The 24278-nt window shown below is 41.5% G+C and overlaps 1 protein-coding gene across 1 annotated transcript; it reads left to right on the forward strand.

Moving 5' to 3' along the window:
• Positions 1-315: 315 nt before the first annotated feature.
• On the forward strand, positions 316-22980 carry acer1 (alkaline ceramidase 1). Its single transcript, XM_078555841.1, has 6 exons — positions 316-450; positions 4204-4318; positions 11097-11235; positions 14407-14544; positions 16490-16627; positions 20932-22980. The coding sequence occupies exons 1-6, from the start codon at positions 358-360 to the stop codon at positions 21107-21109; spliced, it is 801 nt and encodes a 266-aa protein (XP_078411967.1). The 5' UTR covers positions 316-357; the 3' UTR covers positions 21110-22980.
• The last annotated feature ends 1298 nt before the right edge of the window (positions 22981-24278 follow it).

Below are 24278 nucleotides of genomic sequence, written 5' to 3' on the forward strand. Positions count from 1 at the left end.
TCAGGGTTAAGGGGTGGGTAAGAAAATTAGTACCATTATTTTGGAATGTAATACACCTTCCGGCATCTGGCCTCTAACTATTTCACCGTGTCTGCATCTGTTTACTTGGATTTTTTTTTGTTTATGAGCTTGAGCTAAAATTCCCTGGGCGAATTGTGGCTGACATCAAATGACAATAGTTTTGATTACCTGCAAGGTTGATCTTCAATAATTCATACCATTTGCTTCTCTCTCTCTCCTTGCTCCAGGCACACAAGCTTTTAATTTGTTTTGTCTTTTTTTTCTGTTGCAGATGAATTTTATATTTTATTAATGAGCACCGTTTACTTCGCACAAATCTTTCAGTGAGGACTCAGGATGGCCAGTGTGTTTGCATACCAGAGCTCTCAAATCGACTGGTGTGAAGACAATTTTCAGTTCTCAGAGAAAGTTGCTGAGTTTTACAACACGGTGAGTGCTGACTATTGACTGTGTAATTTCATGATTATGTCGGACAATGTAGTAGGCATTATAAACCTTATCACAGACTAGAATTAGAACAGGCAACAGCGTTTTAAACTGTATCATAGAGGAGAGTTGAAACAAGATGTCTAAAGCAATGTTTATATTAAATTCTGAACCTGTCAATCTCTTTAGACCAACCACAGGTTTAGCATGTGAGTTTAAATCCATTATTTGCCATATATGGTCTGCCTGATCTCTGCACCAAGGTTAGCAAGCAAAATGAATCACTTTATCTCCCCATGGAGAGTATACAGCTCATAGCAGCTTGGATACCTTCATTCTGTTATTTTGTTCCTCATTAATATTGCTGATCTACCACTGATGCCAATGTTGAAACTAAATACCGTGTTGCACACTCAACAGATAGTTCTTGACAAAGGTGGGGAGTTAGGTTGATATTTGGGATTAAGACATTAACGTATGTACCGCTCCACCTCTCTCTTCTTTTAAGATGCTCCTTAAAACCAACCTCTCTGACCAAGCTTGAAACTAAGGCTAGATCTATAATCCATACCTGGGTTCTCAGAAACATTCCTGAGGTAGTGGTGTCCAGGTAGTGGTGGCAAGGTCTTTCTCTGCCATTTATCTGCTGGGAGTGTCTTTCTACCTCCAGGTCAAAAGAAACAAGGTTTTAAAATGTTTCCAAGATTAAAGCACATGGACACACCACCACTGCTTAAATTATTTAGTATAGTAAAATATAGAAGTAAGCCATTGGACGCATTGTGCCTGTGCTGGCTATTTCAAAGTGCTACCAACGTCATAAATTATTTCTTCATGTTGTTTGGTTAACTTCCTAAGAGGCTGGAGAATCTCCCTACTGGTGAATGGTAGAGAAATCAACTCCCTACCTGTATAGAGAAGGACTTCAGTCTGGCATCAGACACACTTGCTTGCCTCTTCGATTTGCATTGGTTTTAATGTCTCCTTGAAATGTAGATGAAGGAGTTTTACTAGAGATATGCAGAATTTAAATGCAGTACAATTAACCACTTCGGAGAATGGTCTTGTTATATGTAACGACTGTAAGCTTGTCCACACAAGGGGCAAGCTGCTTAGGAGAGTTTCAGAGGCTGGAGAAGCTACCTAAAAACAGCATTGATGATAACCCATCAAGATTTTCTGACTGGTACAAAACATAATGGCAGCACCTCTAGTATTTCTGGCATAAACCTCGAAGTCTAGATTCAGCACCAGTGACTCTTTCACTTATAATCTAGGTTTTGTAGAAGCTGGACAGTGAGGTTACATTTCTACCGTGTTAAAGTTGATGGAGTTTGACAAAATAGGTCATTCTCATCCAGTCCATTTGTTTTAAACTTTTTGGACTTTATTGTGTTCACCAACAGATTTTTTTTGTTTTTTTGCTGTGCTTTTTGAATACCATTCTGGTAAAGACTGCCAAACCAAGTGCAAAACATTGATCATTTACATAGCCATTAATGTAGCAGAACATCCCAAAATATTTCATTAGAGTGAAGTTAAACAAAATAATTGACATTGAACCATGAGAGAAATGACCAAAAGCTTGGTCAGAGAGGTTGGTTTTAAGGAGCATCTTAAAAGAAGAGAGAGGTGGAGCGGTACATACGTCAATGTCTTAATCCCAAATATCAACCTAACTCCCCGCCTTTGTCAAGAACTATCTGTTGAGTGTGCAACACGGTATTTAAATCGTCACCATTATGAAAATTAGATGCAACTGATGGCACCCAGGAATTTCCCAATCTTTTTCCTAAACTGCACAATGTGCTCAGTTTACCCCATAAAAAATGTGCTATGAAGGGCAGTGATGTTTTGGCAATTTCTGGAAGTCAGTGCTTAAAGCAATATTTGTCTTTGCTACCATCTAGCTTTGGTTGCAATCCTCTAAGTTCTGAATATGGGGATTATGGGAGAGTTATGTGTAGCAAACAAACACAAGTCTATCTATAGGGTTGCCAACTGCGACTAAATGTATCCCTGGAGGCTCCATCACGTGACTTGCCCCCATGCTCCAGCCACGAGTCAGCCAACACATCCATCCGTGTGATGTACTTCCTTCCTATGCCAACTGGGAAGCAATAAGTCTCATTACCCAATTGGATGATGATTGACTGTCAGCTGAACTGCTTTTGTTCCCCTCATTTTCAACATTTTTATGTGTGGTGGAGAGAAATGTTCAATGGAAATTACAAGGAAAATCTTTTTTAATGTCCCAATGATTTTTCTCCAGAGTTGCACACAGCAGTGCCCAGGAGATTGATCTTCAATTCCTGGGACTCCAGACCAGTCCTGGAGGGTTGTCAACCCTATGGAATGTCTGATGATAACTGCCTTCTCAAGTTCCCCAAAATGTGCTAACATGCTCTAAAATTGTAGAGCCAATGGTTCCAAGGCCTTGTTGCTGAATAGGCCTTTTTCTCTGTTGCTTTGCCAGGGATGCTGTAGCAGGACTCATTCCAAAAGGTTACAGGGAATGGTTGGTTCAGTTGGCCTTCTAGAAATCTGAACAATGCAGTTGCATCATGATTGGCTGCTATTTTTATTCCCATTAATGAAGTTGCAATTCTCACAATCAGAACATAGAAATGTTGTTTGCTTCTGTGATTTTATTTGTGTTTAGTTGAAATGTCAAAAAATAAAATGCCCTCTTTGTGATTTTTCGAAGAGTGGACTGACATCCTCCAGATCATTGAAGACATTAAAGAAAAGTTTTTTGATGCATGCGTCAGAGAAATGGATAGCGTTCAGCAACACTAAACTATAGTTGCAGTTAAAATCCCTCAAAGCTAATACTACTTTTTACAATTTTGGTGGCCACAGGTAAAGTGGCCAGGATTTTATGGCACTGCAGTGGCCCCATCCCACTGACCTAAAAGTTGGGGCCAAACCCTCATTAGCTGGTTCTGGGAGCCCCAACCTACTTTTACCTGTAGGCACTGGGGCTTCTGTCCCCTTAGGGGATGAGGTGTCCCCCCCACCCCAGCCCACCAGGAGCTGCTGGTTAATTGGAGGGCTGGTAGCTCTTCAGTCCCAGTAACGCCACCAGGAGCGGTGGCCACTGCTGGGACTGCAACCACGCAGCAGAACCAATGTGGGTCAGATTCACTGAGGCCATTCAGGCAGGCCCCGGTGAGGGGTGGGCATGGTCAATCATGAGGGCGAGGGGTCTTTCCGAGGGGCAGCCCTTGCCACTGGGGTGGGGTGGCCCTCCATGAGCCTGGTCAGGTAGGACCCTGGTTTACTTGACTAATAGCTGGAATGGACAGGTTGCCTTATGAGGAAAGGCTGGACAGGCTAGGCTTGTATCTGCTGGAGTTTTGAAGAGTAAGAGGCAGCTTGATTGAAACATGTAAGGTCCTGAGGGGACTTGACAGGTTGGATGTGGAGAGGATGTTTCTTCTTGTGGGAGAATCTAGAACTAGGGGTCATGGTTTAAAAATAAGGGGTCGCTCATTTAAGACAGAGATGGGGAGAATTTTTTTTCTCTCAGAGGGTCGCGAGTCTCTTGTTGGAAATCTCTTCCCTAAAAGGCAGTGGAGACAGAATCTTTGAATATTTTTAAGGCAGGGGTAGATAGATTCTTACTAAACATGGGGGTGAAAGGGTATCGGGGCTAGGCAGAAATATGGAGTTGAGGTTCAAAGCAGATCAGCCATTATCTTATTGAATGGCCAAATTCATTTGTTATAATGCACTAATTACTTTAATTTACAGATTAGCAGTGTGAGTTTCTTTATATCTTCTCCCATAATGATGTATCTATTACATCCATATGCCCAGAAGAGGACCAGAGCTGTGTATCTCATCTGGGTGATGATCATGTTAGTAGGTGAGTTGCACAGCATAATAATTATTTGTCAATGTGCCTGGGTGCAGTCTATCGTTGAAAGTTATAGGGTGGAATTTTATGGCTTCAGAGCGACGGGGGCGGGACTGTAAAATGCGGCAAGCCATTCAAAAGCCCATTGTCTTTGGTGGGACAGGAAAATCCAGCCGGTGGGAGGGACCATAAAATTCCGCCCATAATTTATATGCTTGGATTATATTAATCAATATATTATTTCTGTCTAGTCTTACTCCATCTCCAGTCCAGTAGATGAATACAACAATAACATCTGAAAAAAGTGTGGTATAGATATTTAGTGCTTTGGGTCTTTTTAAAATGATAATGGGTTAATTTAATTTAAACAGACCAACACACAGCAGGGAGGCTGGCAGTGGGTCAAGAACTTGTTTGTTCTGTCAGCGGGCTTTGCCATGACTAGCATCCCGTTTCTGGGTTTCCCAAATAATGACAGAGTGCGAGCATGATGACAACCTGCACCCTTTCAATGAAGGATCTCTATTTAAAGGGACCTCAGTGGAGGTCAAAATGCTAGCAGGAAACCTTGATTGCAAAGGCTTGTGGAGGCAAATAAGTGGAAGGAAAAAGTGGGATGGTTGCTCACAAAGGTCTCCAATCTCCCCCTGCACCTGCCACGCTCACCCCCAACCACACACCCCTGCCCCGTGCCCCCCCCACCCCACACACCTCCCCCCCCACCCCACCCACCCCCCAGCTGCCCACTTGGTTCTCTGATGATTCCCAAGCAGTCATGCTGGAGGTGGAGAGGGCCAGAAAGAATGTGCAGTTTCCCCTGGACGGGAGGAAGAGGCCAGCCATCTAAACTAAGGAGGTGTGGCTGGAGGTCTCAGAGGTAGCAGGAGTGTGGCATCCAGAATCTGGGAACATTGCTGGAAGAAGTTAAATGATCTCATAAGGTCAGGAAAGCTGTGTCCATTTTCAGGTGGTTTTCATCACACCCTGACCTTATTTTCTCCTGCACAGCAAAGGTGACTGACACACCTTACAGTTCCACACATTCCTTTTTCTCCAGACACCTCCTCAAATTTCAGTTTGAACAGCTAAGACTCACACACACCCTTATCCTATTGCCCTCTCGTACCCACCCTCACTGTTGCCTTTCACAAATGTTTTTATTCCACCCTCAACTCACATTCTTCTACTTCTCGTAACTCTCTGCGTTCTCTCATTGCAAGAGAAGAAACACCACAACTCCAGGGAGAAGCAGAGAACTTGATGTGGAGGGTGCAGGTGGGGGGAGGTACCACAGCACCATGGTACAGGGAGCCATTCAAGTGGGGGAAGGAAATGGGAGCGTATTAGTGATAGGGGACAATATAATTAGGGGGATAGATACTGTTCTCTGCAATCGTGAGTGTGAGTCCCGAAGGCTGTGTTGCCTGCCCAGTGCCAGTTAAGGACATCTCCTCAGGGCTGGAGACAAACTTGGAGTGGGCGGGGAAGGATCCAGTTGTCATCATCCATGTAGATACCAATGACATTGATAGGACTAGAAAGAATTTGAAGAGTTAGGAGCTAAATTAAGAAACAGAACGTCCAAGGTAATAATCGCGGGATTGCTGCCTGAGCCACAGGCAAACTGGCAAAGGGTAAATAAAGTCAAGGAGTTAAATGCGTGGCTCAGAGGTTGGTGTGGGAGGAATGGGTTTCAGTTCATGGGGCACTGGCACCAGTGCTGGGGTAGAAGGGAGCTGTTCCTGTGGGACGGGCTTCACTTGAACCAGGCTGGGACCAGTGTCCTGGTGAACCAAATAACCAGGGCTGCAGAGACTAAATAGAGGGGGGACAGTTCTGGAAAGGGGATACGTAGGCTTACAAAGCAAAAGGACATGGTAGCCTTGCAGGGCAGCTATTTAGGTAATGATACCCAGAGTGTGACAGGAAGGGACAGAGTGTACAAACATTAAAAAAAGGAGCAAATAGGGTCAAAGGAGGAAAAAATGGTAAAAAGGCGAAAACAATGGCCCTTTACTTAAATGCACATGGTATTTGGAACAAAATAAATGAATTAATGGCACAAATATAGGTTAATGGGTATGATATTATAGCCATTACGGAGACATGGTTACGAGGAGATTAAAGCTGAGAGCTATATATTCAGGGGTATGTGACTTTTCGAAAGGACAGGCAAGAAGGAAAGGGTGGTGGGGTAGCTTTGTTAGTATGAGATGGAATAATTACGATAGCAAGAAAGGACCTTGGCTCGGCAGATGTAGAATCCATGTGGGTGGACGTAAGAAATAACAAGGAGAAGAAGACACTGGTGGGTGTAGTCTATAGACCCCCTGACAGTAGCTATACCGTAGGACAGAGAATAAATCAGGAGATAATGAGGGCTGTAAAAAAGGCCGTACATTAATCGTGGTGCCTTTAATCTTCATGTGGATTGGGAAAATCAAATTGGCAGAGGTAGACATGAGCAAGAATTCATAGAGTGTATTCAGGACAGATTCTTGGAACAATATGTTGTGAATCCAACCAGGGATCAGGCTATTTTGGATCTGGTAATGTGTAATGAGGCAGGTTTAATAAATGATCTCAGAATAAAGGATCCCCTAGGAAACAGTGACCATAATATGGTAGAATTTAGTATTCAGTTTGAGAGTGAGAAACTTGGGTTGGAAACAACTATGCTAAACTTAAATAAGGGTAATTACAATGGAATGAGGGCCGAGTTGGCTGGAGCAGACTGGGGGAAAGCAGTTTAGCAGAGAAGACGGTTGATAAACAATGGCAGACGTTTAAGAAAATAGTTCATGACTCTCAACAAAGATATATCCCAGTGAAGAAGAAGGATTCAAGGAAGGGGATAAACCAACCATGGTTAACAAGGAAGTTAAGGACAGTATCAAATTGAAAGAAAAAACATACAATGTGGCAAAGATTAGTGGTAAGCCAGAGGATTGGGAAAGTTTTAAAAACCAACAAAAGGTGACCAAAAAAAAAGAGGGGGAAAATAAACTTTGAGGACAAACTAGCAAGTAATATAAAAAATGGACAGTAAGAGCTTCTTTAAATATATAAAAAGGAAGAGAGAGGCCAAAGTGAACATAGGCCCCTTAGAGAATGAGGCTGGGGAAATAATAATGGGGAATCAGGAAATGGCAGAGTAGTTGAATAAATACTTTGCTTCAGTCTTCACGGTAGAAGATGCTAATAGCATTCCAAAAATACTAAATAATCAAGGGGCAAAAGGGGGGCAGGAAATAAATACAATAACTATCATTAGAGAAAAAGTATTAGGGAAACTAATGGGGCTAAAGGCCGTTAAGTCCCCTGGACCTGATGGGTTGCATCCTAGGATATTAAAGGAAGTAGCTACAGAGATAGTGGATGTACTGGTAGTAATCTTCCAAAGTCCTTAGATTCTGGAAAAGTCCTAGACAATTGGAGAATGGCCAATGTAACACCCTTATTCAAAAAGGGAGGGAGACAAAAAACAGGTAACTATAGCCCAGTTAGCTTAATATCTGTCATTTGGAAAATGTTGAACTCTATTATAAAGGATGTAATAGCAGAGCATTTAGAAATACATAATATAACCAAGCAGAGTCAGCATGGCTTCATAAAGAGGAAATCATGCCTAACAAATTTATTAGAATCCTTTGAGCAGGTAACATGCAGGATAGATAAAGGGGAATCAGTAGATGTAATATGTTTGGATTTCCAAAAGGCATTCGATAAGGTACCGCACATAAGGCTACTTGATAAGGTAAGAGCCCATGGTGTTGGGGATAGTATACTAATAGTGGATAGAGGGCTGGCTAACTAATAGAAGACACAGAGTTGGGATGAGGGGGGCATTTTCAGGATGGCAACCTGTAACTAGTGGAGTGCCACAGGGATCAGTGCTGGGGGCACAATTATTTACAATATATATTAATGGCTTAGATGAGGGGAGTGAATGTACTATCGCCAAGTTTGTGGATGACACAAAAATAGGTGGGAAGGCAAGTGATGAGGATGACACAAGGAGTCTACAGAGGGAAAAAGACAGGTTCAGTGAGTAGGAAAAAACTTGGCAGATGGAATATAAAGTGGGAAAATGTGAGATTATGCACTTTAGCAGGAAGAATAGAGGAGCTGAATATTATTTAAATGGAGAAAGACTGCAGAAGGCTGAAGCACAGAGGGATTTGGAAGTCCTTGTGCATGAGTCCCAAAAAGCTAACATACAAGTTCCATGGGTAATAGGGAAGGCAAATGAAATGTTGGCCTTTATTTCAAAGGGAATGGAGTATAAAAATAGGGAAGTCTTGCTAAAACTGTACAAGGCGCTAGTTACACCACACCTGGAATACTGTGAACAGTTTTGGTCCCCTTATCTAAGGAAAGATATACTGGCATTGGAGGCAGTCCAGAGAAGGTTCACTAGGTTGATCCTGGTATGGGGGGATTTTCTTATGAGGAGAGGTTGAGTATGTTGAGCCTGTACTCATTGGAGTTTAGAAGAATGAAGGCGACCTTATTGAAACATTTAAAATTCTTAGGGGACTTGACAGGGTAGATGCTGAGAAGTTGTTTCCCCTTGTGGGAGAGTCTAGGACCAGAAGGCATAATCTCAGAGTAAGGGGTCGCCCATTTATTGCAGAGATGAGGAGGAATTTCTTCTCTCAGGGGGTAGTGAATCTTTGGAATTCTTTACCGCAGAGGGCTGTAGAGGCTGGGTTGTTAAGCTTGTTCAAGGCTGAGAAGGACAGATTTTTTAATCAGTAAAGGAATCAAGGGTTATGGGGAAAAGGCAGGAAAATGGAGTTGAGGATTATCAGATCAGCCATGATCTCATTGAATAGTGGAACAGGCTCGATGGGCCGAATGGCCCACTTCTGCTCCCACACCTTATGGTCTTATGGACCTGCAGCCATAGCCATCTTGACTGCATTGGAGGAGGATGCCTTGGAGATCAGCTGGGTGGCATGTGCATTAGGAGTCAATGATGAAGAACCCCTCCAGCCCACAACTGAACACAAATCTCACTCCAAGATTTGGCAGATAAAATTCTGCCCAATATATCTCAAGTTTTCTTAAGCAAAATAATGAATGTCTGAAGTTTGTACTGCTTGTAAATCTCACACTCACTACTGTCTGAATATTGGAAGATCCAGCATTGGTACGTTTTGTGTATTTATCCACAGTGAAGATTACTTTCTTGCTTAGTGCAATAGGATTGTTCCATTCAACACAATTGTATTTTTGAGTCCTTGCTCCTATACTGTACTTGCTATTTTACACTCACACATTGAACCACACCTGCCACCTACTGGTACAGATACATTCAAAAGATCCAAATTCTGAATCGAGTTTCATGGTTTAGCATTATTCCACCACTACCTCTTTTTGTACTATCTTCTAATTCTTACAAGCCATTTCTATATTACAACAGTAAGGGTCCCAAAATTGATCCCTGGGGGTACTCCAATTACAACATTTTCCACGTTGAAAAGTTCCTATTGTTGATAACTTTCCATTACTTTAACCATTTCGCAACTTCTTACTTTAGCCATTGATTGCTAACACATAAAGCGTTGACAAAAGTTTCATGACTATGACAGAGGAGCTGTTGTTGTGCAGCGTTATCCCCAGACTCTTAAACTGTCACAGCATTTCACTATGTTGCTGTTACATGCTTGGTGCAAAACATTGGAGTTTTGCAAAATAAGGTGAGTAAAAAATATAAAGCAAAGGGTTGTACTAGCCACCATGAGAGGACTCCCCATGTGTCTTTCCCATTCTTTCTAGAGTTTCTGGCTGTGAAAATGGAGGTTTGACAGCAGTTGTGAGGGTCAGTCCCAGTAAGCGTATGTTCTTGTCCATTATGTCAAACGTTTCCCTCTAAAGCAAAAACAAAAGGTTAAAAAGTGAAAGAACAGACTTGGTGGCGCAGAAAATCCTTGGACCTGATCACCACTTTTATGAAGGATGTGAAGGTTTTAGAGAGGGTGCAGAAAAGATTTACAAGAATGGTTCCAGGGATGAGGGACTTCTGTTTCATAGGTCGAGAGAAGCTGAGGTTGTTCTCCTTCGATAAGAAAAGGTTGAGAGGAGATTTGATAACGTATTTAAAACCATGAGGGGTATTGACAGAGTATATAGAGAAAATGTTCCCATTGGCGGAAGAGTGAAGAACCAGAGGACACTCGTTTAAGGTGATTTGGCAAAAGAATCTATGGTAATAAGAGGAAAAACATTTTATGCAGCAAGCGGTTAGGATCTGTAAATGAGAGTGTGGGGGCACATACAATTGGAGCTTTCAAAAGGGAATTAGATAATCACCAGAAGAGAGAAAATTTACAGGGCTATGGGGAAAGGGCAGGGGAGTGGAACTAGTTGAGTTGCTCTTGCGGAGAGCTGGCACAGACACAATGGGCCCAATGGCTTCCTCCTGTGCTGTAACCATTCTGTAATTCTATCCCCCTGCTGTAATTCTGACGGAGAGGGAATCCATGGATTCTTTTGCAAACAAAGTTCAGAACAACAGCGACCTGCATACAATATCTAGCAAGGGAATAGCCCCTACCACAACCTATTCCGAGATCAACTAATGCAGCCCAGACCAAAGACTGAACATGGATTATGTTTAGTTTGTAAGGCATAGTGCTATGTTACGTGATGAATTTACTCATTGAGTTATAAATGTTTAAAATATAAATATAGTCTGAAAATTATATTTAGGACAACGTCTAATAGCTAAAGTGCTTAATTTGAATGATCATTTTTAAAAATCAATCTATCTCCATAATAGGATTTTTCTCTGCATACTACCATATGACTCTGAGTTACTTTGGTCAGTTGCTAGATGAATTATCCATCCTGTGGGTGTTAGCGATTGGTTACATGCTATGGTTTCCCAGAAGACACTTACCAACATTCATCAAAAACAGGTAATAAGTGTTTTTAAAATTTCAATTGCTATTCAATACTTGAGTAAACGTACAAAACCCAGTGAAGTAACAGTTGAGATTGAAAGAGCACATCAGAAATTCCAGCGCATACTGCCTGCAAACCCTGACCAATATTTCAAATGACCAGGCAATAGTGTACAACACACTCCAGAACCTCCAACATGTATTCTCAGTTGGTGATGCTTCCACCAAAGTCAGAAAATTATCCCTTTTTTTTTCTTTAAATTTAGCAATCAAATCATGAACAATGTAGTAATTGAGTCATGATATAATGTAGCATGAAACATATAATGTGACACAAGCAATGATGGGAGAATACAGGGAATGGGATGGGATATCATTGGGGCAGAGGATCAGGGCTTCAGTTGGTTGTTTAATTGTCCACCACCATTCATGACTGGATGTGGCTGGACTGCAGAGCTTAGATCTGTTGGTTGTGGAATCATTTAGCTCTGTCAATCACTTGCTGCTTTTGCTGTTTGTCGTGCAAGTAGTCCTGTGTTGTAGCTTCACTAGGCTGACACATTATTTTTTTAGGTATGCCTGGTGCTGCTCTTGGCATGCCTTCCTGCACTATTCATTGAACCAGGGTTGATCTCCTGCACTATTGATTGAACCAGGGTTGATCCCCCAGTTTGATGGTAATGGTAGCATGGGGGATATGCTGTGCCATGGGGTTACGGATTGTGGTTGTGTACAATTCTGCTGCTGATGATGGCCTATAGCGCCTCAAGGATGCCCAGTTTTTAGTTGCTCGATGTGTTTGAAATCTATCCCATTTAGGTGGTAGTGCCACACAACACGATGGAGGGTACCCTCAATGTCAAGGTGGGACTTTGTCTCTATAAGGACTGTCCAGTGGTCACTCCTACCAATACTGTCATGGACAGATGCATCTGCGACAGGTAGATTGGTGAGGACAAGATCAAGTAGGTTTTTCCCTCTTGTTGGTTCCCTCACCACCTGTCACAGACCCACAGACCTAGCAGCTATGTCCTTTAGGACTAGGGCAGCTCAGTCAGTAGTGGTGATACCGAGCCACCCTTGGTGATGGACTTTGAAGTACCCACCCAGGGTACATTCTGTGCCCTTGCCACCCTCAGTGCTTCCTCCAAGTGGTGTTCAACATGGAGGAGCACTGATTCAGCAGCTAAGGGAGGGCGGTACGTGGTAATCAGCAGGAGGTTTACTTGCCCATGTTTGACCTGATGCCATGAGACTTTATGGGGTCCAGAGTCAATGTAGAGACTCTCAGGGCAACTCCCTCCTGACTATATACCACTGTACTGCCATCTCTGCTGGGTCTGTCCTGTCAGTTGACATTGTCTGTAAGGTATGATTCTGTGAGGACAAATATGACTAGCCTGTGAGACAGCTCTCCCAATTTTGACACCACCCCAGATTTTAGTCAGGAGGACTTTGCAGGGTCGCCAGATCTGGGTTTGCTGGTATCGCTTCTGATGCCTAGGTTGATGCTGGGTGATCTGTCCGGTTTCATTCCTTCTTGTAGGCTTTGTAGCGGTTTGATACAACTGAGTGGCTTGTTAGGCCACTTCAGAAGCCATTTAAGAGTCAACCGCCTTGGTCTGGAGTGACATGTAGGCCAGACCAGGTGAGGACGGCAGATTTCCTTCCCTAAAGGACATTAGTAAACCGGATGGGTTTTTAGGACAGGTGACAATAGTTTCATGGTGACCATTATTGAAAGCAGCTTTTTGTAACTCCAGATTTGTTAGCAGAATTTAAATTCCATCAGCTGCTGTGGCGGAATCCAAATCCATGACCCCAGAGCATTAGCCTGGGTTTCTGGGTTACTAGTCTGGTGACATTACCACTACACCACCGCATCGAATTAAAAGACTTGGGAATATTGCAGTTAGGCTTGAATATCAATCGTGTCCAAATTTCCATGCCCCTTTAAAGCCACGTATAGAAACACCCTCTCAAAGCCGACTGACTAAAACCTGGGGCAGAATTTTGCCGTCGGCGAGCAGGAGGCGGGGCCAGCAAAATCAGCTGTGCACCTGCCGACCTGTCAATGGCCAATTGAGGCCATTGACAGGATCAATTATACAACTAAAGGACCTGCCCGTCCAACCTTAAGGTTGGTGGGTCGGCCAGGAGCCCCGGCGGAGAATAGAAAAAACATGAAACCTTATCCAGTGGCGGGATGAGGTTTCATGTAGGGATTAAAAAAGTTTAATAAACTTATTATGTAAATTATTAACATGTCCCATCTCAAGTGACATTGTCACATGAGGGGGACATGTTAAGGAATTTTTTTTTTCTCTATTTTTAATAGTTTTAAAAGTGTCAGCCATCTCCCTGAGGCAGCACTTAGCCTCATGGATATGTGCACTCTTCCGTGCGCATGCGCGAAAGAGCGCACTCTCACTTTTAGGGAATCCCCCCCCTGCCTGCACAGGAAGCATAGCGCTTCCCGCCGGACATCACGCTGGGCGGGCTTTAATTGGCCCACCCACGTAAAATAGCGGCGGGGCCCACTTCTCCGGCGGGGATCGACTCCCTGCCCGCCAGAGATTGGGTCAGACCCGTCTGCCTGACAGGCAGAAAATTCTGCCCCTGGAGTTGCCTGTAAACCGGACATTTTTAGAATGTGACATACATTTTTTAAAAATATTTTACTCAATTAAAACTGGACAATTTGTCTAGGCTGTACATGGCACTGGTTTATTATTCCCTTCACCACTTGCGGACTGGTCTATTCACCTGTTCCATGTGACTTTTGACCTCGCCCGACCTAGATTGTCTCCAACCACCCACTGCCAAACGCGCCCGACCCAAAATCTGGCAAAATCCAAAATCTGGCACGGCCTCCGTCCCAAGGCTTTAAGAGAGTTTTCCTGTGATTGGGTTGTGCCCAGACTGTGGGTGTATCTGTGTCAAGTGTCGAGTAAACTCCAGGTCCAAATATCTGCTTCTCCTTACAAGCCTCATTGCTAGCTCTACACTCACAGATACAGAAAGCAGCTTACAACCTCCCTTAAATTAAAAGATAAAAACTAGAAATACTAAAAGTCCAAAATAAAACTTGGAATTGCAAGAACGTACTTTCTGAAACAGAAATTAAATTTGGAAAGCAATCCGACAGTCCGGAATTTACTGAAATGTGTTTCCCCTCTTCTCCAGGAAGTCTTTTTCACTGATTGTCTTTCTTACTGCACTGCTGAGCACAATCCTGTCGTTTTTTAAACCTGCAGTGAACGCTTATGCACTGAATTGTGTTGCCTTACACATTATTTATGTGATTTCACTTGAATTAAAAAGGTAAGAACTTTACAAGTCAGTATTAAACCTTAAAGCTAGATTCGCATTGAAATGGTTAAACATATTATTAATGCTACGAGACTGAAGTTTTATTTTTAACAGCAACCTGCTAACCAAAACATCCCAATTGATAACTGGGCCCAATTTTAACTCTGCGCGAATGGATGAGTTTTGAATGAGTTAAAATCTCGCCCGCTGCAATTAAGGTATGGTGTTATATTGCAAGTTTGGAACATATTCCATTGTCTCACAACCATGTAAGTGCCTCGTGTATTAGTTTTGATTTCATACCAGAGTAAATGATGATTAATGTTCACAAGGATATGGCATGATTTTAATAGGATGCATCATATATCATATATCTGATATATATATATCTTGAATCATAACACCCGTTCCTCAGTCACTTCACAATTTTGAAGTGTAGTCATTGTGGTAATTTAAGGAAACATGACTACTCCTAGTTCCTTACAACATTTACTACATTTTATTTTAATGACGTTGGTTGAGAGATAAATAATGAACTCTCTTGCTCTTCTTCAAATAGTGCCATGGAATCTTTTACACCCACTAAGAGGCCAGATGACACCTCAGTTTAACTATAAATCCAAAAGTTGGTACCTCTGACTGTGCAGCACTCCCTCTGTACTAGGTTATATACTCAAGTCTCTGCAGTGGGTCTAGATACCCACAATCTTCTGTCTCTGAGGCAGAAGTGCTACCAATGAGCCATGGCTGATATAGAAGGTAAAATGACGTGTAGCTCACAGAATGCAACAAATGTGAGTTCTTTTTCAATTTCTGGATCACACAACTTTACTGCACTTCTGGATGCAGTAAATGCACAGTTGAGAAGCCAACTGAAATGCACCAGTAACAATGGTGCAGTAACACTTGATGAGTACGGAAACAACTACTTAACTGGTAGAAATAGCACACAGTGCACTGTGCGATGTTGTTTCCCAGTTGAGGAGGACTCATTCTCTTTAGGAATTCTAAAGTGTCTAGTTTGGGAGTGTGCAACAGATTGCCACATTAGCATTTCTGGGCTCCCGTAACATACTGGCATCTGTTGCATCCAATACTGTTTTGGAAGTATTGACAGAAAACACAAGATGTATTCAATGCAACAGAAATTCTGCTTGTTTGCTCAACCCAAATGGACCCAGCAACCTGCTAGAGTCAGAACACTTAGGGAGCCAATGAACATTTTGGCAGGGTAAAAAAATACATTCAAACATACAAATTAGGAGCAGGTGCAGGCCACTCGACCCCTTGAGTCTGCTCTGCCATTCAATAAGATCATGGCTGATCTGAATGTAACCTTAACCCCACATTCCTGCCTACCCCCAATAACCTTTCACCCCCTTGTTAATCAAGAATCTATCTACATCTGCCTTAAAAATATCCAAAGACTTTCCTTCCACTGCCTTTTTAGGAAGAGAGTCCCAAAGACTCACAACTCTCTGAGAGAAAAAAATTTCTCCTCATCTCTGTCTTAAACAAGCGACCCCTTATTTTTAAACTGTGAACCCTAGTTCTAGGTTCTCCCACAAGAGGAAACATCCTCTCCACAGTCACCCTGTCAAGACCCTTCAGGGTCATAAAGGTTTCAATTAGGTTGCCTCTTACTCTTCTAAATTCCAGTGGATACAAGCCTAACCTGTCCAGCCTTTCCTCATAGGACCACCCATTCCTGATATTAGTCTGGTAAACCTTCTCTAAACTCCTTCTATCGCATTAACATCTTTCTTTAAATATGGAGACCAGTACAGTAAAATCATGCCAGTTGTAGAGCTGGGGAAAAAAAGCAAAGTACACGGAACATGTGAAGGTGAACACAGCTATGACCATTGGGAAAAGCAACAAGTGAGAGAATTATGATCTAATTGAGACAGGTTGCAATTCTAGTTAAACACATAGAGATTTTGTGCTTATTTTTCAGATGTACAGATCAAAGAATAATCAACCTAGCCTTTGTGACTGTGGGTTGGTGGCTTACAGCGATTTCTTGCTGGCTAAGTGATCGTTTGCTCTGTGCTTTCTGGAGACAGATAAACTTTTGCTACCTCCATAGCTTCTGGTAAAAACTGCTTTAAACTAAACAGTTTTGCAACACTATTATTATTATTTGGGATCTGTGGTATTTTTTCAAAGTAGGTGTTATAAATGATGATAATTATTACATTTTTGGATCTTTTTCTATTTTTTTTTCTGGGTTTTTAAGCTATTTTAGATTACTCTCCTGGGCAAATTCTAACTTCCTATTGTCTTGCACATGTCTTCAGTGATATTGATGTCTAGGTTGGCTTTTCATAATGTTCCCAGGATAACATACTGAAAAATATTTCTGTTAATCAACCGCAGGAATGATCTTTCTTCCAGCTGCAATAAACAGCTCAAAATCATTTTAAATTTTGACAATCACACAAATTTATTTAAAAACTCATGGATCTTCCATGGCAATGCCTCGAGTATGTTGGAAGATCCAATCTTGTGTAGCATTAGGACTATTATATTGTAATACAAAAGATGCTTTGTAATATAATAGAGCCTTCCTCAGAGGAGGACCATGCTGGAGCAGGGAATGGGGAAGGATGCAAAGGCCAGACAGGCCTAAAGAAGCAGGTCACTGAGTCAAAATCTGGGGACTCCCTCCTTAAAGCACTGTTGGTGTACCTACACAACATGGACTGCAGTGGTTAGGAAGGCAGCTCAACATCAACTTGCTAAGGCCACTCAGGGATGGACAATTAATGTTGGCTTTGTCAGTGGCGCCCACATCCCATAAACAAAGGAATAGAACAGGGAAGGGATTGAGTGTGATAGGCAAATAAAACAGCTAAAGAGATAAAAGGGAATTTGGACTGAAAGGGCATTAAGGGCATAAGTAAATTCTAAGGTTAGAATAAAAGTGAACTTTTATTTGATATTCATTGTTACTTAGGAAAACTTACAACAACTGATAAGCTGAAATAGAGCTTGAGGCTGAAGAGCTTCTGGACAGTTCAGACTGAGCAAAATAGATACATGACAACAGCACCTAGTGCTGGGAGGCCTGTCATTACACCGTGACAGGAAACTGCAGAAATGGGAAACTGCCATTATGAATATTTAATGTTTTAACATTGTACATGTTGGCAGAAAAGGACATTTAGTAATCTTGGTCATGGAAAGTAACGTTCTGGAACAGAAAGCACTAGCCAATCTTGCATAGTATATTATGTGGACAGTAAAGACCAAGAGTAGTCTACAGACAAAGTGGGGTTAATGAGCAGAGTATAATAACACGAGGGTGAGCCAGATGTAATTCAGTCCCCATGCAAGAAGAGGTGATGGTGCAGTGGTATTGTCACTGGATTCGTATTCCAGAGACCCAGTGTAATATTCTGGGGACCTGGGTTTGAATACCACCAGGGCAGATGGTGAAATTTGAATTCAGTAAAAATCCGGAATTAAAAATCTAATGATGACCATGAAATGATTGTCATGAAAACCCATCTGATTCACTAATGTCCTTTGGGGAAGGAAATCTGCTGGCCTACATGTGACTCCACAGCAATGTGGTAGACTCTTAACTGCCCTCTGACCAAGGGTATGACCCTTCTTTGGAAGAAGAGTCTTCTGAAGAAGAGGCATATGGACTCAAAAAGTTAACTCTGTTTCTCTCTTCACAGATGCTGTTAGACCTGTTGAGTTTTTCCTGCATTTTCTGTTTTTGTTTCAGATTTCTAGCATCCGCAGTATTTTGCTTTTATCACAGCATTTTTAAAATTCATTTATGGGATGTGGGCTATCTTTGAATAGGCAGTTTTTTTATTCTTTCACAGGATGTGGGCGTCGCTGGCTAGGCCAGCATTTATTGCCCATTCCTAATTTACGTTGAGAAGGTGGTGGTGAGCTGCCTTCTTGAGCCACTGCAGTCCATATGGTGTAGGTACACCCACAGTGCTGTTAGGGAGGGAGTTCCAGAATTTTGACCCAGCGACAGTGAAGAAACGGAGATATATTTCCAAGTCAGGATGGTGAGTGGTTTGGAGGGGAACTTGCAGGTGGTGGTGTTTCCATGCCTCTGCCGCCCTTGTTCTAATAGATGGTAGTGGTCGTGGGTTTCGAATTTCCATTATAAATGGGGAAATGGAAAGTTATAATCCAAGTACTTGCAAATGTAACATTTTTTATATATTATAAATAGATATATGACTGAATAAATAATACCAAAAATACTCACATGCAGTATAAATTATATTGTTTAGCTTTACACTAAATTATTATTATTATGAATTAATATTTTATATACCCAATGATTCCTTCCTTTTATCTCTTACCACTGTTGGAGTAAAACTGGTCTAATTTGATTCTTTATGGTTCCAACTTTACATTCGCCCTAATGCACTGCAGGAATTCATCAAGGCTCCTTAGACAGCACCTTCCAAACCCTCGATCACTATCATCGAGAGGGACAAGGGCAGCAGATAGATGGGAACACCACCACTTAGAAGTTCCTCTCCAAGTCACTCACCATCCTGACTTGGAAATATATCACCGTTCCTTCACTGTCGCTGGATCAAAATCCTGGAATTCCCTTCCTAACAGGACTGTGGGTGTACCTAAGCCACATGGACTGCAGTGGTTCAAGAAGGCAGCTCACTACCACCGACTTAAGGGCAACTAGGTATGGGCAATAAATGCTGTCCCAGCCAGCAAAGCCCACATCCCGTGAATTAATAAAAAAAATTGAGTAGTGTAATTTAATTAGTTAGGACTTCCCAGATTTAAATAAGTGACAGTGTGTTTCAAAAAGGAGCTGTCAATCATCTGATAATAATCAATCACTGAACATTGTTTATGTTTGAATGATGTTGGCTTGCATTCTCTCTTCCGCCTGTAATCTTGGAGACAAATGACCAACCTTTATTTATAAGAGTTTAGGCTGAGGATGGAAACTGTAACTGCAGCTGGCTTTTGAATTCCTTATGTGTTGTGACTGAATACATTTGACCTTCTGTAGATCTTAAAGCAATAAATTTGATTGATAGCTATTTTTGAATTGAAGACTTCAGTTAGATTTTCTCTCAGAGGAACTCGGCCTTTTTTCATTGTAAAGGACTTCAGATTCTCAATCTATATTTGGCAGCTTGAACCCTGCTCACTGATCCCATGGACTTTGTGAGGGACTTGAGATGATTCAGAGGCTCATAGTGATAGTGATAAGCAAAAAGTAACTGACCGTGTTTCAAGCGTCAATTGCCTGGTCTTTGACATTTCGATGAGAAAAGTAAAGCTTGTTATACTGTAGTGTTTCTACTATACTTATACCTGTTTAATAGTTGATTACTTTGTCCAGCAGTCTATGATCTGAGTCATAGTATATTAAAGCGCATATTTCTCTTTCTCCAAATTCGAGAAGAACATGTTGTGACAAATTGCAGTAATCCAGAGTGCAGTAATAAGGGTTCTCTGTTTGACCCTTGGACTCTCACTAGATATTGAACAGGAAATGTTTACTCTGGTTCATACGTGATGTAAGGTCTTCGTACAGGAATGATCAGTCACACTGAACCCAAACCTAAAAATGTAACACCTTAGCAAAAACTCAATCCATCAGCCTCTCATTCACATGCAGCTCACAGTAATTTCCAATCTTATGTAACTAGTGAATTTTGTTTCAACAGAAGCAAATATGAAATAAAAGCAAAATACTGCGGGTGCTGGAAATCTGAAATAAAAACAGGAAATGCTGGAAAAACTCAGCAGGTCTGGCAACATCCATGGAGAGAGAAACAGAGTTAACTTTGCGAGTCTGTATGAAGAGCCATACAAATTCAAAACTTTGGCCAGGATTTTCTGGCCCTGCTGTGGTGGCTTTCCCCATGGTGGACGCAGCGGGCCATTCAAATCCCTGTTAACTTTGGCGGGATTGAAAGATCCTGCCGCCGGGAAGGGCCGGAAAATCTCGCCTGTTTACTTTGTTTCTCTCACTACACGTGCTGCCAGACCTGTTGAGTTTTTCCAGCATTTCCTGTTTTTATTTTGAAGCAAACAATGAACTCTAGTTTTATTCATTTATGGTGGCATTAAACAGCAGCAGTAAATTGCTGCATTTCTTAAGGGCTTTGTGTAAATACCTCCAGGGTAGGTTGATCTTATCAACCAATGCTGAGGCATTCCTTTTGGCTACTTCATGGAATTATATCCTTTACCAGCTAATTTCCAGAGGACATTGTCACTCTCTCTGTAGTCTATTTATCTGCTTTGATGGCTAGGAAAAGCAAGGATTGAGTTTGAAGTTTGGTTTCATTGTGTGAAGAGACTCAAATGTAAGAATAAACAAATGAAATCATATGTGTTGCATATATTATCTCATTGCTCTGGATCTCTTTGCAGGCACGTGCTGATTAACATCGCAGTTGTCCATGGCACAACTCTCTTTGCATATTTTGATGCATTTTATGAAATTCCAGAGACCAACCCAGAGGTGAAATATTGGCCCATGGACTCGCAATGGTTGGGTCTACCATACCTTGCAATAGAAACTGAGGATCATCTCCGAAAGTCCTGCTGATGGGGTTATGAATTGTTAAATGATACCAAACACTTCAGTGCCTACATATAATATATTTAAGGTGCTACTGTGGGCTTTTAATAATGATTAATGAAAGGACCTAATTTGAAATAAAATGTTTGTCTTTTATCTACACAGTTCACAGTATTGTTGACTATGCATTAATAACTTGATAAAAGATTTGGGTCAAAATTTAAAATTTGGAGTATTTATTTCTGTTTTAATTATTTCTAATTTATTTATTTTTCTGTAAATTCAGGTGAAAGCTAGAGGATACATTTTTTAAAATGTTTATGCCCAATGTCAGTATAATGCACTCCTCAGCAATACATGGCATGGGTTATCAGCAGGTAAAAGCTCCTTCAGGAAGAATGTGATATTCCAGATTCCTTCTGGACTCTCTGAAGAACAAATGGCAGATTAATATGAGTTGTAGGTAATTAGTACTGTGAACTCCTATCCATGAAGAATTTAGGGTACAAAACCTTTTTTCCCCCAATTTCAGGAAAATATCTAAATTATTATTGGATATCTGCTAATGAAATTTCAGGGATGCACATCTTTTGTATTGTGTCCCTCCTACAAAATAGATTTTGTTGGTGTGATCATATGTTACCTAATTGCAATGTGGGACTAATGAGCTACAAGTAAGAGTATTGAAAAGTTTTTCTTTCATTCAGCTATGGGGTGTGCAATTCATAGAATCATTGAGTTTACAGCACAAGAGGAGACCATTTGACCCATCTGGACCTACTTACTCTATTTCCAAACAAAAGCAAAATCCTGCAGATGCTGGAAATCTGAAATAAAAATAAAGATGCTGAGAATATTCATCAGATCAGGCAGCGTCTGCAGAAGCTATATACATCATTTTTTTTGTGTTCTACTTCCAAATTCTGGCAGTTTCCTTATATCGTTCTATGTTTATCCAATTACACTTTAAATAACATTCTCAATTACCACTCATGATAAAACATACTTTGTTCTAATAACCATCTGCAAGCATATCATTTTCTAATAATTGTTTATGTGGAAAAGCTCTGAACTTCCCCCTTCCTTCTTCTTGTGATGTTTTGAGACCATGTTACAAAGTCACCACAGTGGAAAAATCTTTCATTGTTTATCCTCTCACAACTTTTCAGAACTTTGGGAACCTCAATACAACACCTGCAATAATCCTGCTCTGAGTTGGCTGATGATGTATGTATATTTTGTCAGACTGGCAATTTTAGCAAGATAAATTCAAAGTCGCCTAACGGAGCAACAGAAAATATAAACTTTGGCATGATTCAAAAAGTTAAAAGTCATAAGGTCATAAGAAAAACTGCCTGGTTATGGGCAGGAGAACAATAGACTAGAACAACCTAGAAAATTAGCAAAACTTATCAAGTTTAAAAAGTGCTGGTACAATACCAAAAAAGCCATCAAATTGAACACTGCATGTAGGCTTATAACCTTGGCTATGGATTTTTGACAGCTGTATACATTAAATTCCATTTTCTGAGAATTTGACAGATGCACTGGGATCCAATTCCACAATTCATCTGTCTTTCTGTAAAACTGAAATACAATGGTATTGTCAAAATGTGATAACAAGTAGCTGCACTGAAAGTGGGACAGAGGCACATTATAATTTAAGTTACAGGTATACCAAGCATACTATTACTTGTATTACAGGATAGAAAACAAACTACTGATATTTTTTCAGTGGCAGACCCAGGCATTTCTGGAGGCAGTGTGGAAACTAAAAGCAGGGGATATGTTTTCAGGAGAAAGCATGTGCTTCCAGGAAATGTTGATTTTTGGCATTTCATTTGGTGCATTTTTCTGCTGAACTTTTACTTTCAGGGCAGAAAACAGGTGCCGGGTCTGTTTCAGTGTCCTGAACCGCTCCTTGGGGCAATACAGTCAGTCATTAGGATTTTGACGGGGCACCCCCTTAATCGGCATGGAGACAGTTTCCCTGCCCAGTTAAGAGTGGCAGGTGGGCTTTCGAAGCTACAGGTCCAAACAGAGGCCTTCCAGCTTCAGAAGAGCACCTGGCTGTAATAAGTGGTAAGTAAATAAGAGGCTGCTTCAACACGAAGATGGGGTGGGGGAAATCCCTGTACAGGGAAGCCTTTGGCTGCACCCCCCACCCAGGAGGGCAGAGGAGGGTCACTCCTGCCTGGAGTGCTGTCCACCTCCAGTGACCTGCCCCCTGTTGTGTCAGGAAACTGGAGGCTGATTGGAAAATCCCAGTCGACTTCCTTAACCTTTAACACGAGTCTAATTGGTTTCCTGCTTTGTGGAAAATGATTAATGCCAGGAACAGAGTTGGGAAACCAGCATGCTGGCCGATGCCGATATTTTTGGTTCCAAACTGCCTCCCGATGGTCTTAATATTTATAATGATCCCTGGATAGTGTTTCAGACCTCAGCAGTGCCCAAAATTCCTGCCTTTGGAGTCCACTATTAAACCCAGAAAAATAAAACCCCAAAACATAACATCTCTTTTAAGTATAGAAATAAAATGGGTGTTTAGACTTCAGTAGAATTTGAGAGGGTATGGTTCCTTGCATTGAGAATTTATACAACATGCCTGTTTGACATGGACAGTTGACATGCAAGTGATTTGACTTTGTGGTTCCAGCTGTTTCCTTTCCCTTGGAAGCTAGTGGTGAGTGGCCATCTGCGTTCATCCTGCTTCTGAAGTTCTTTACAACTTATATTTGGCTTCCAAAAGATTACTAAATCTTTTTATTCTGGACTCTCTTCTTTCTGACCCCAGACCTGTCCCTCCTGCTTTCCTGCCTCAAACTAATCAAACTGACTTCAACTTATTTGCTGTCTGAAGGGAAGGAAAAGCGTGGCTTTTACAATATCTTAAATTTCCCGATAACAAGTCCCGTGCTGGGATTAAATGTCCTTTAAAAAATGGTTATCTCTGTCATTCTGGGACATTTCCTAGGTGTCAATCAAATAAACAAGCATGCGTCAGTAACTATGATGGTCAAATTTCAAATATTTAAAGGTATACCTTCCTGCCCAGTTCACATCTCTTATCAATCAGCGACAGCCAGTGGGTCATAAACCAACTCATTTGTTTTCACGGACTTCACAAACAACTGTGATCCATTAATCTGTCTCTTGCATTGCTGTCAAATATATGACATTTGTGGTTCTGCTG

Source organism: Cetorhinus maximus, chromosome 13 (genome assembly GCF_964194155.1).
Source record: "Cetorhinus maximus chromosome 13, sCetMax3.hap1.1, whole genome shotgun sequence".
Classification (NCBI taxonomy): domain Eukaryota; kingdom Metazoa; phylum Chordata; class Chondrichthyes; order Lamniformes; family Cetorhinidae; genus Cetorhinus; species Cetorhinus maximus.